The following is a 13,268-nucleotide window of genomic DNA, read 5'->3' on the forward strand; positions in this document are numbered from 1 at the left end:
GAATGTGACTGGAGAAAAGGAAGATGAAGAGGAAGGAGAGAATGAAAAAAAGAAGAAGATGAAGAGTAGAAAAATGAAGGAGGTAAAAAAAGGCACAAGAAGATGAAAAAGGAAAGGAGTACAAGAAGAGAAGTGATAGATAATTTTAAAGGAAAGAAGTATCAGAACATCGAGAGAATATGAGACGAAGGAAAAGATGATGGTGACAATAGTGTTAATGATTATGATAATGCTGATGATAACGATAATGATGAATATGATGATGATAATGATGATATCGATAATGATGTTGATGATGATAATGCTGACGATAATGATGATAACAATAATGACAATGATGATGGCGATGATGATGATGATAATGATAATGATTATGATGACGATAATAACAATGATGATGATGATGATGATGATGATAATGGTGATGAAAATGATGATAACGATGATAATAACGATAATAATGATGATGAAAATAATAGCGATGATGATGATGATGCTGATGATGGAGGAAGAACAGGACCAAACTATGAAGCTTGAAATGCGACCCACCTGTGACTAGCTCCATGAGGGTCTTGGCCACCGACATGCTGATGTTGGAATGCTCCATGAGCAGCGTCAAGCCAGAGAAGCCGATGTCCAGGAGGCGGATCCTCGTCTTGTTCTTGTCGCTCACTTTGGTGGAATGAAGCATGGCAGCAAATAACTGAAAGGAAAAAATATACACATCGCAATAAGAGAGAGAAAAAAAGCACCACATGACCTGAATACTTAACCCGTTGAGGACAAGCTGATTTTGCTACAACATGCATTTCCCATGGACACCTGCCCAAGTATACTCTGGACTAGTCTTTACCGGGTTAATGCAATCAAACCTATTTAGAGACATTACTCACGGGGAAACATAAATGTAGGGCATTTTAATATTTCATTTTTGTTTTCATCTTTCATCTGTACAAGACAAATTTGATAGCCCATGGAAAGCTGCACTATCAGTGCCCCTGATTTTCCATTGGGACAAGCAGTATGGATTGTGTGTACTGGGGGTAAGTCATCTCACCTTCATAGACAGGCTGCCACCACACGAAGGTAGGCGGACAATGAGGTTTAATCCCATAGTGTGTGTTATATCCACATAATGTAAAACGAGGAATGTTCGCATGCATTTTAATTTCGAAAAATTTAGTGAGAACAGAGAAATTAAAGTGCATGCAAAAGTTATTGTGTACACTACATGTATATGCATTGAATGCCAGTGGTAATTTGCAAAAATTTCACAACGGGAAAATGGCCATCGGCTCCAATTCATAAAAATTTCATGTCACGAATATATCTTGTTTTACAGTAATGTGCATTACTGCAAAAAGTCATAAAAAGTTTTAACATGTCCCATATCAGAAATAAATCAGTTCAATAAAAAGAAATAATGATAAATAATTTCACGAGGGGAGAAGAGTTGAATCTGGTTGTTTCCTCCAGGACTTTACCTTGAGGACTCGGACCTGGACCCCATCGGGGTACTCCTTCCGGGTGAGGAGGACATAGAGAAGGTCCGCTGAGCCGTGCTCGAAGAGGAGGGAGAGGAGCTGGTCTTTGCCTGGCGTCTCCAGGAGTGTCAGAAGGAGGTCCAGAGCTTCGTTGACCTGGAGAAACCATCACGGGGGAGAAAGATCATGGGACTACTGTTAAACCAGAAATTTTCTTTCACATCAAACTTTCACAAATTTCACGAGAGGCCACGCTTTGCGAAAGTAAAATGCATGTGTAATGTTTTTTATCAACACAATGCCTTAAATGCCAGTGGCAATTCGCAAAAAGTTTCATGCCGCGAAAATGGCTGTCGCTTCCAATCCGCTTCCATAATCCAAAGTTCCATGCGGCAAAATGTTTCGGGTTTTACAGTAGCAACGGCTGACACTGCCACAATATACAGGGCGTTCCCGTAATGATGAAGACAGTCATTATAAAAGATTTTATTACAACGAAGTAAAAACTCAGGTCCCAAAATTATTATCTATATATCTTTATAGTCCTTATTTGTTCAGCTATAACAAAATTTTGATGTAACACAAGAAAAACGCTGGTTCTGCTGACTTCACTACAACGGGAGTTGTATTCATATTTCTGTTCTCATGGCAATAACATTAACTTTCCTTATAGTGAATATTGCAAATTTAAAGTTTGCTCTTTTCACTTCCATTTTGTTTATTCATTTACCTTGACAGATTAGAAGGGGTTGAGTGTTGAAAGTCCAAACAGTCTTGCATGTAACAGTGGTTCTTGTGTAGATACAAGAATATGATCCATCAATTCAGCAGTTGGAAATGACTTATTGATGGAAGTATTCTTCCATTTACCTGGTATATACATGTATATACATGTAGATGATGATCCCTGATCAATGAATATTTAATATCCATCTTCTCTGTATGGTACAGAATGGTACAATCTGCTTGGTTCATACCATTTGCTGACTATTTCCATGACATTTGCTCCTGCGACAATTGCTCCAATGAAATACCTGCACGCTAAACCAAACATAAATTCTACTCACAAACATAACCCTAACCCTAATCCTAATCCTCACATCAAACTGAACCTAAAACCCTATCACAACCCTAACCCGAAGTCCTTGGAGGAGATAAGACTGGAGCAACTGTCGCAGGAGCAAATGTTGTGTCACTGAATGTTCATGAAGGTGGACTTCTACTATAAATAGCTGGATGACTCACCAGCGCGTCCTCCTTGACGGCAACAGTAAATCCCAGAATGCTTTGCAGTTCCACATGGCTGATGTTGCGGTAGACGTAGTAACGGATCAGACCCCTCAGGGAGTGACGGATGGCCTTGGCGTCATCGGCTGCCAGGTCTGTGTTGTTGCAGCTGTGGGATTATTGTCAACATATCCGAAGAAAACAGGATCAGAAAATACTTGGATATCAGCAGCACAGAGGGAAATGTGTGTTTAGTGAGCAAAATTTAGAGTGAAATTGCCGTAGTGGCATGTGGCAAACTTTATACAATTATTTATTCATTCATCTATCTAGAGATCAATTCATCTGTCCAGAGATTTTAATTTGTTTGTTTACTTGTTTCATCAAATCTGTGTATCAGTGAAAATGGTTTATTTATAGTCAAAAGTTTCAGACAAAGGAGCACTATATGACCAAAATGACTACCAGAATATTAACTGATCTAAGTAATCTAATACAAAGGTGATTACCCATGGGAACCTAAAATCAATGCCTCATTTATCATCATGACCAAGATATTAATACAACGACCTTTACTTCTCATTTGCTAATACTTCACTTCAAGTTGCCTTTTACCTGTAATAGGTCCGGATCACGTCCAGCATGAACTGGACACCATACGCCTTGCGGAAATTCTTGCGATTGTCCTTGATGATGGTCGACAAGTACTGAATGTGACCTGCAAAGAATTCAGACATGAATACAGAGGCATCATTAGGAACAGTAGCAATAGCCTATGCTTAATGCACATATGAATGTTAAGTAACAATGCCGAGTTGCTTTAATAGCAAAGAGCACCTTCGATGAACAGTCCCATGTAACAGAATTGTCAGACATTTTTATGTTACTAGTAGAAGATTTGTTCCATCGTTTTCCTTTTGAATGGGTAAAAGCCCATTTGCTGTGAGTGAAAGGAATGGGAGATCGGGTAGTCCATGTAGTTTACAAGGCTTTAGTTACAGGAAGTTGCATCGAATTTTAAAATTTTGTTTTTGGTTTGCCTGTCTAAAATTGGGATGGGGGGGGGGGGGTTGGGTGGGGGAAAATAGGAAAAAACTCTTGGCACGGGTCTGTCCAGAAATCTGCAGGACTGAAACGGAGCTTGAGGTAGAGAGGTGGAGCCTGGATGCTGAAAATTGTGACTCCTTTAACATCAGCTTTATCATTAACAATGTCAAATTCCTGGATGCCTCTCCATTCACTTTATCAAAAGGTGTACATCGCATCAAGTAATGTATCTCCATGAAACCAAGAAAGCAAAGCAAGTTTGGGATGTTTGTGGTGTAGTGGGTATCTCGACCCGGATCGTACCTATCCTGACTGGAAAGTCACTGCGGCTCCAGATCCGGAAGTCGAAGAGGATGTGTCTGTGGGCCGTCTTGAGGAGGTGAGGGTTGCCCATACACACAGCTTCAACCAGGAGCTGGACCGCCATCAGGACGTTGACGTCAATCAGCGATGGTTCAGCCTTTGATGATTGTGTGAAAGAAGAGAAAAAAATATGAAACATAATGCCTTTGAACCTTTCAGGGCAGAGAGAAATAAACACCTACCCCTCCCCCCCCCCCCCCCACCAAACAATAAAACACAGAGTTCGTATAAAAGAAACAGCAATGTCCAACCTTTTGTAGCAGAGCTCCGATGGTTGCTAACCCCTGGGTCTTGTGTAGGAGCTCCTGGTTGATGGAGTGTCCGATGCAGATGTTCTTCAAGAGGACGAGGAAACCCGAGATACGAGTCCTCTCAAGTTTGGCTTCTGGAAACGAGAAAGAGAGAGAATGATGGAGGGTCCCATGATGACAGCTTTCACTTAATAATAGTCACGTCTCGTTGAAATCACCAACAATTACGAGTGGCAAACTTTAAGCTCTGTGTCTGCATCAAATCACAGCTCTAAGAAAAAACATGCGCATGACAATGATGTCTAGATGCATCTACTGTAGACAGCATTTATTTCAAGAGCATACTATTTTGTGGTTATTGACTTGTACGATAATCTTGGATGAGTTTAAATTTGTGATTAAGAACCACAGTGAAATGATGTGAAATAAATGTATCATTTATTTTCACTTCGCAAAGTTGATTTCCTTAATTGGAAACAATATGCTCTGCACACAGTTAAAGGAGGTACATGTAATTTTGGGGTATGTTTTCAATTTCCCAAATATCAGTTTACTTGCAAAATTTGCGAAGACCATGAAATACAGAACACATTGTCAGCTGAGAAGCATAAGGGCACTATCACATTCTAAGATTTAAGCATAAATAAACACACACACACACACACAAATCATTTTCATGATACAAAAATTTTATTTAATCAGAAGTGGGTAGATTTATAAGCATTCTTCCAAATATCGAGTAAAATAGTGCCCTCGTGATTTTAATTTTTAATATTTTACTGAAAATGAAAATATATCAAAATTGACACCAAATTGTAGAGGAGATCAAGCTCTAGAACATGATACATGTACCAATAACTCAATACCCCAACCCAAACTGCGATAACGCCCTTCTGGTTCTCGGCTGACGATATACATTGCCAAAGATTGGTATACAAAATCGTACCGCACTGCATGTTAGCAGGAAGGATTTCCCAATCTCCGTCCGTGTTGCCATCAGCCGATGTGGGTGAATCCACTTCTTCTGGGGTTGTGACGTCCTGGGCCACGCTGGTGTCTTGCAGCGAGAGCTCCAGCAGGGGGAACAGGATCTGCACCCCTCCGATCCCATTCAACACATCCTGAAGAACAAGATACATGGGGATAAAAAAAAAAACAGTGAAATAAAAAAATCTTTGAGAAAAGTTATGAAGAGTTATATTGTTAAACAGGTCAAGTATCATTTTTAAAAATGTGAAAGTAAGTCCATCATCAGACAGAGCAAAATAAAACCTTTCCAATGATGCCTCATTTGTTACATAACAAGGAATATTCTTGAAGTTATGACTACAAATATCCCATATCTTATCATTATTTTCTTTGCTTTTTTAGCAGGTTTTAATTGCAAATATCTTACATTGACATGAATGGAGTTAATTCCTTTTGCGATCAAACTCTTTATATCATATGATACAAATACTGTTGTGATGTCTAAAATGTGACAGAACATAACATTTTGAGTAACTATCACACATCCACTGCCACTAGTGACTTTCTTGCAAGAATAATTGCACTGGTTGTCACCAACTGATGTTAAATCAACATGTCATACTCTTATGGCATACTATGAACACTGACTAGGGTTTGAACCTTAGACCTAACAAACAATGGTCGCAAGACACTACCATACCCCCACTTGATTTCATGGAAGAATAGCACCAGTCTTTTAAGATTCCTTGACAGTGTCATGGCCCTCTGCGGAAGGGGGACGTTATGTACCTTTGAATGTCATACCTCTTTGAAATACTAGTCACATCGACCAGGGTTTGAACCCTAAACCTCGCACACCACACAATACAGGGTACAGCCTCAATGGGCAATGGGGCAGCACAGACCTTAAGATCACCAGTGCTGCAGCTGTGACCAGCCAGGGTGCCATCGTAGGGCGGGTTCCGGGAGAGGTCCATGCAGGTGGCATCCTTGCAGGCCTTTCCGTGGTAGTAGATCAGCACTTTACTGTTCAGGTCAGCGAGGTCGGCGTCGTCCACTTGGAATAGGGTCAGAACGTTTGGACCTTTCCATCACAGGAGAGGAAGTAAAGAGGAAAGTAGCATACTTTAACGGAAGATGAATTACATTCTATTTTTCAATATAGTAGTGGGGGAGGGTCTACATTCATTGCAGACAAACACTTTGTTCATACATGTATCATACTTCGATATCTCTGGTAAATATCTCTGAAAAAGATGATGGCATATGACGAGAGAACCGCAATGAGGATGACCAAAGTAATGATGAGGATAGAGGTGATGATGGAAATGATGCCTATGATAACACTAATGAGATGATAGTGGTGATATTCATGAAGAAGATATTGACGGCAGAAATAATTTCAATATGGTTAAATACTACTAGGATGCATACCACGAGACTGCTTCCACAGATGATAATGGGATTATGATGGTAATGAAAATGAAAATGATGATGATAAGGGTGATGATTACATGATAATGATGGTAAAGATTTTGATGAAGGTAATAACATTGATGGTAATGATCCTGATGATGTAAATGATGATGATAATGCCAATGAAAATAATACTGATGATGATGACAATACCGATGGTGATGGTGATAATGATGTTAATGAAGATGATAATGATGAAGAGAAAATACAATGTATAATGCCCAGTAAGGATCTCTTACCTGCTGTGTAGAGTTTCTTGACCTGAACTGGGCTCAGCGTGTCATGGAAGACACAGGCACTTCCCATTTGACCCTGAAGTGACCTTGACGGACCCCACTCCAAGTACTTCATGTTGGCTGGAACCATACTCACCGAGGAATCCTGGAGGAAAAAAAGAGGAAATTACAATGACTGATGTAGACATGAAATACACTGACCCTCAAAATAAAATGGGGGGGGGGAAGGGAGGATAAAGAAGAAAAAAAGAAATAAGGGTCAACTGTACTTAGTTTTATAGTAGGCTCTTGCATGTCTGTCATGCATGGAAAATTCTGCATGAAGGTGCAATCCTCATTATGTTTCACCTTAGTGTAGAAGGCTATACTTTTGATTTATCAAATTTCAAAAGCAATCATTTATTGAGTTTTTATCTAACTATCTGAAAAACATAGGTAACACTCAGTGTCTGCTTTGCGTACAATTCATAATTCAAAGTCTCCTTTTGATTTCTCCCTCATCTACAGAAACACTTTCCAGATTTACTGTCACCACTAGCAAGACTGATCCCATCACAACAAATTGTGTTGTTGTCACTATGTCACTGTGCATTACATTTCCAACCTCAGAAGCCGACTGCGACTGCCCGCCCAGCATGCGGAAGGCGAAATTCCTCCTGGTCGTGGTGGAGGCGGAGCGTGGCCGCGCCCCTGATGACACGTCCACCTCCGTGCTGTGGTCAAACGAGCTGAAAGTCGGCGGTGAGCTGATGACACTGGACACAAAAGGCTGACAGTGGGAAATGCAGAGAGGACAAGAAAAGAATACATTACAATTTTTTCTTTGCCTGACATGCTCATATGTGGCTGGCAGAAGTGTGTGAGTTTATTATTTTTTTTTAACCTGAAAATTAATGTGATGCATTGATGAAACTGTGAAGGTTCTTTTGCATGATATGTTATGAGTGTACAGTAACGGCAGACTGACGATACTAGCTATAGCATAATTCTTGCACAAAGCACAGCTTTATTTGGGTCAAAGCCAGAAAAATCTTAAGTTAGGCTTGTACATCATTTGGTGCAATACAATGATTAACTTCAAGAGTACAAACACATATTACACACTTGGTAAGAGCGCATTAACCCCAAAACACCAAATTTCTTTCACAATTCATAATTGAAGAAATGAATTATACATGCCTCTTTCTTTAATTTTTTTTTTTTTTAAGGTTATTTCATGGGCATGACACATTGACAAAAACTACAAATCCAGAAACAAGCAACTCTTATCACTGTTATCACTTAAGGTAATCACACAGCAAGTTTTTGCTTGAAAACTGACCTCTCCCATCGATGGAAATTTCAGCTGTGAGGTCTGCCGGAGAAAACCGTCCACGTAGATGGACAGTTGACTCTGCACAAATGGACGCTTTGAACCAGAGTGGACAATGTTCACTTGATGCTGTGGAGGAGAGAAACCATGACAACAACATCCATTTAAGCCCGGCATAGAAGATAACTCGTTCGTAAAAACTCTTCACAAAAAAGGAAACGTAAGCACAGCAAAGGTCTGCTTCATATCTACAACTAACTGACCTATCATCATCATCACAGACAGACAGAAACACAGACAGATGCACACTAAACAAGGAAAAGTAGAAATTACGCGGTGCGTAACATATGTCCCCGCCGGAAGTAGCATTTAGTGGCAAAATGCGTAATATAGGTAAAAAATCAAGGTCAAAGAAGTCAAAGGTCAAAATTCTGTGTAGAAGTTTTGAAGCCCTCACCTAGTGCCATCACATCAAGCAAACGGAATCGAAATCGGGTTAGAAATGGCGAAGTAGTAGCATTTTGAAGCAAAATGTACAATATAGGTCAAAGGTCACAACTGAAATTTTGTGTAGAAGTTTCAAAGCTCCCATGTAGTGCTATCATATAAAGCAAACACAGTCAAAATTGGCTCATAAATGACAGAGAAGTAGGAAATTGAAGATTTTGATCACACACGGACGCACACATGGACACACGGACGGACACACGGACACACACACGTACGGAGCCCGTTTCATAGTCCCCTGCTCGAACTCGTTCGGCGGGGACAATAAACCCTCTTTATTAAGCCAGTGTGTGCCAGGTATCAAAATCCACTAACTGCCAAATTGATTCACTGGGACCTACACTACAGCGATGTGTATTACTATTAGCACAATAAAAGTGCAACTACTGCTACATTTTGTCTTTGCTACAGCACAGGTGCACTTTGCACGAAGAAGAGAGAGAGAGAATAAAAAAACTGCAAGGAAGTTGAATGTGATATCACTTATTCAGTACTTTGCATTTCATATCTACAATGCATAAAAATAAAGTCATCTGCAGTGCTGTAATTGTACGGAAAGTGCTGCTGTTGCTTTCTATGTCACAATTTGGGAACCTCTGGAGTATGCGGGTTTGCAACATCCTACAGTGTGTGTTTGGACAATGCAACTGAAGAAAATTCTTTTAACATATCGCACTACTATATTTGCCAAAAGTAACTCTTCATAACTAAGGCTTGCTGAAATGAGTAAAGACTTGCGCACTCACCCAGTTATTGTCTGTGATGGGGTAGTCTGTGAGGGAGACAGAGAAGAATTCCTTCTTGGTGCAGACGGCCACCACCAGTACGCCGTCGAGGGTGAAGAACGCCTCAAAGCCACACCCGCTTGCGGTGTAAAAGCTGAAAATAATAAAGAGGCAGGTCATTTTCCTCCTTTGCTTTCAATTACCAACACAAACACAGATGCTAACATGTTCTATTCACATGACCATTTAGAGTAGTAGCAATCAAGTTTCATTTTTGCATACGGGAGGGGTCGTCATGACAACAGTCAGCCAATGACTCCCTCTGATTTTGGTAATGAAGTACTCCCTTCATGGTCATACATCTTCCATCAAGTAGTCTTTCTTCCCCATGAAGGCCACTATCCTTGTCCTGCTAATACTTGTGATGACTGTCTCTACAGTCTGTCCTACTTTCATTGGGCAGTGTTCAAATGATTTTGAATTGTTCTAATAAAAAAGATACATGCACCTAATGTAATGACATAAAGTCAGGGCAGTGATGTAATTTGAATGGTAGCGAGTCTGCCTTGCAATAAAACGCTGTGGTTTTATTTCCATTTTTTTGCGGAGTAACATTGTGTGTAATGATGCCACCCCCTCTTGTGAGAGGACAAAAACACTCTGTCCCTTGGATAGGACTTTAAATGGAGGTTCCCTTATTCCTTCATCAGAAAGAGCAGGGTGCTAAACCAGTTAAGTGGTCCACCCACTTACTTGCACAAGAGAATGGGCAACTCATGTCCACCCCTTGTGGTTTGCCCCAGGTGACTAGCAATGATCAGCAAACGGTACATCCACCAAGCAGACTGTACCACACAAAGAAGAAGAAGATTACATAAGTTCAAGATCCACACATGTGCTTTAACCCGAAGACATGCAATGAATGAAAACTACAATGCTACAAACGAAATATTCGATGTGAGGAGGAGGGAAGAGTACCTGTAAAGCTGCCTCCTGTAGAACCCTTTCTCCAGAGTGACATGGGTGGTGTTGAGGCAGACCCAGCTGTGAAAGCTAAAGCTGTTGCCAGGCCACTTTTTGATCTGCGGTATCGTGATGCCCTGTAGCGCCACAAACAAACGGAAACAAATGCAAGTGAGCATCGTTTGGGGCCTTACCTACAACTGTATGTGCCACATGATCTAGCACTTTGTATAACCATCATCAACAAGACTATGGAGAACAAAACAACGGCCACTAAAAAAAAAAAAAAAAAAAATCGTACCGACATCATAAGGCTCCAAGCAGTCAAGACTGCTTCAAAGAGCTTTTAGACAGATTCTTGTGAGTTACATACACCTCATTAGGTGAAAAATAATTACCAGTAGACAAGTAAAGAATGTCTTCATATTCTTTTGTCAGGATATGATTTTTTTTTTTTTTTTTTAAATATAGGGAGCCTGATGTAGAAATCGGTAGACTTGGCAGGTCTAGTGTCATAATCAGTTTGATCGAAAGCATAAACCTGTTTCTCTTAGGTGCATGCTTAATTGATTCCAACTGCAATCTCTGAATGTACATGAATTTGTTTGATGTATTCAACTAGATTTGCAAAGAATTCTAAGACTTCTTGTTGTTTGCTTAATACACAACCTGTGACAGCATATACATGTAAATGCCAGACTGTAACATCTCACTTTTGGTGCCCCAACTCTTCAAAATATGATTTAGGCACAATTTCTTGATTATAATGTTTTTGCATTTGAATGCACATTGTACACGTTCAGAAGTTCACTTATGACAAAGGAAAATGAACAAGTTTTCATTGAACTTTGAATGAACTACTGTAAAAGTGGACATTTTCGCGGTGTTGAAATTTTCTCAGTGTTGAAATTTTCGCGCAACCAGAAATTAGCGCTAAAATAAAAACATCCAAATATTTTTGCTTGCTATGTGTTCCAGTAGCTGATGTCTCAATTCCGCGGAACTAAAAACACGCAAAACTCTTCTTACCCGACCAAGAGCGAAAAATTAGTCGCGTGAAAATATCCACTTTTACAGTATCCCAAGTCATCTGACATTTTGAAGCTGAAAACTCACGGTCTGATCTGCCTGGAAATCATAGTAGTGATGCGCGCTCAGCTTGCCCTCCTTCCGCGCCATGTGTGAGACCGCCCTCATGAGGCGGGTGCAGTTCGGCGACAGGGACTGGTCGTCGGGGCCGCGCATGAGGCCAATGAGAGTCTTGAACTGAGAGGCTGTGATACTGTAGGACCCAAGAGACTCCAACAAACCTATTAACCTCTCTGGTAGATAAGAACAGACAGAGAAATATAACATATAACAATATATACAGGACATACATGTATATGTATAAAACATGATATCATGTAAACAGAAATATATATCATATACAAAAAGTATAAAACATATAAAACACAGCATAATGGAAAGAGACATATATAACATATATAGAATACAAAGCACATTTAAACATGATATACTGTGAACGCTGCTATCTTTGCGTACCGATATTTTTGAGAATGAGGAGCTCACAAACACTTTTTTTGAGATCTTTTTAGGTGATTTCATCATTTACAATATATCAGGCCGAGGCAGTATCCATTGCATGAGAGTGAATTGCATGCAGTTGTTAGCTGTGTGCGATTCAGTACTACTGCAGCTACGCGTAGGATGTGATTCAATCATCACATACTTTAACATTCTACCCATCCACAAATGAATGGGGTGGGCATTTCAGGAATTAAAGTCGTGTAATACAATCAAACTTATTTTACACATTTGATCTCAAAATAATCAACAGCAACTCATAATCCTGGTAAATCGCGTCAGCCAGACAAGTTTCTGGATATAGCCTTTTGATATACTGCAAGCAAATTCAACAAGGTGGAACTTTACTGGAAGATGAATGTGAGCCCTTCTGAGAACTATGTTTTAGCTTTCACATGTAAAGTTCTACGTACTTCATGATCAAATTTCATCAGAACTCTGTGTCCCATGTATTGGATTTGTTTGGCTTTATTTGGCTTTGTACAATTGAACTTTGTGCAGCAGAAACAGTTTTTTACTAATGTCCTTCTTGCATTATATAGCAAAGAAAAAAAAAACACCCTCATGAACAGCCGCCTCAATCTTCACCTTCGGTCTTGCGGTGCAGCTGCTCCCGGCTCTGCAGGGCCCCGATGACCCCCGACACAATGCCGTCGTAGCAGCACTGCATGCGGTTGTAGTCGCAGGAGACGCAGCTCTGGGCGAGCCCCGCGATGACCGTCTCCTGGAGCGACGGGAGGTGGTGGATGTGGGGGAGGAGGAAGAGGAGGAGCGAGACGACCCCGGTGTTCTGGATGAGCAGCTTGCTGTCTGACTTGTACGGGGTGTCCAACACCTGTGGGGAGGGGCGGAAGAAGGATTTTGGATGACAAGTTAAATTCACTATTCTACGATCACATCAATGCAGGATTGCTGACATGGACATATCAAAATTGATTGCAACAGAATGCAGTGCTGCTATGACGGCACTGTGTCTGGGGTCATTGGGGCCCTGCAGAGCCGCGAGCAGCTGCACCGCAAGACCGCAGGTGAAGATTGAGGGGACTGTTCATTAGGGGTTTTATAAAACTATTTCTTTATGTTTTTAATGCAAGAAGGGCATTAGTAACTGTTTCTGCTAC

At 40.5% G+C, this 13,268-nt stretch overlaps 1 protein-coding gene across 1 annotated transcript in view; it reads right to left on the reverse strand.

The window, feature by feature from the left end:
• The window catches only part of LOC139735806 (neurobeachin-like protein 1), a 95,781-nt gene that overhangs the window by 30,275 nt on the left and 52,238 nt on the right, over nt 1-13,268 (reverse strand). The window contains exons 12-26 of the mRNA XM_071646556.1: nt 12,736-12,982; nt 11,677-11,882; nt 10,576-10,697; nt 9,619-9,751; nt 8,375-8,494; nt 7,658-7,822; nt 7,057-7,198; nt 6,247-6,425; nt 5,319-5,493; nt 4,373-4,506; nt 4,062-4,218; nt 3,327-3,429; nt 2,730-2,880; nt 1,485-1,640; nt 550-703 (exon numbers count right to left, since the gene is read on the reverse strand). Of these exons, the coding sequence (XP_071502657.1) occupies nt 550-703; nt 1,485-1,640; nt 2,730-2,880; nt 3,327-3,429; nt 4,062-4,218; nt 4,373-4,506; nt 5,319-5,493; nt 6,247-6,425; nt 7,057-7,198; nt 7,658-7,822; nt 8,375-8,494; nt 9,619-9,751; nt 10,576-10,697; nt 11,677-11,882; nt 12,736-12,982 (2,344 nt within the window). The remainder of the gene's footprint in view (nt 1-549; nt 704-1,484; nt 1,641-2,729; nt 2,881-3,326; nt 3,430-4,061; nt 4,219-4,372; nt 4,507-5,318; nt 5,494-6,246; nt 6,426-7,056; nt 7,199-7,657; nt 7,823-8,374; nt 8,495-9,618; nt 9,752-10,575; nt 10,698-11,676; nt 11,883-12,735; nt 12,983-13,268) is intronic.

The sequence above is a fragment of the Diadema antillarum genome, unplaced genomic scaffold (genome assembly GCF_040938485.1).
Source record: "Diadema antillarum isolate AM-2024a unplaced genomic scaffold, OU_Dant_1.0 seq00000599_RagTag, whole genome shotgun sequence".
Taxonomy (NCBI): domain Eukaryota; kingdom Metazoa; phylum Echinodermata; class Echinoidea; order Diadematoida; family Diadematidae; genus Diadema; species Diadema antillarum.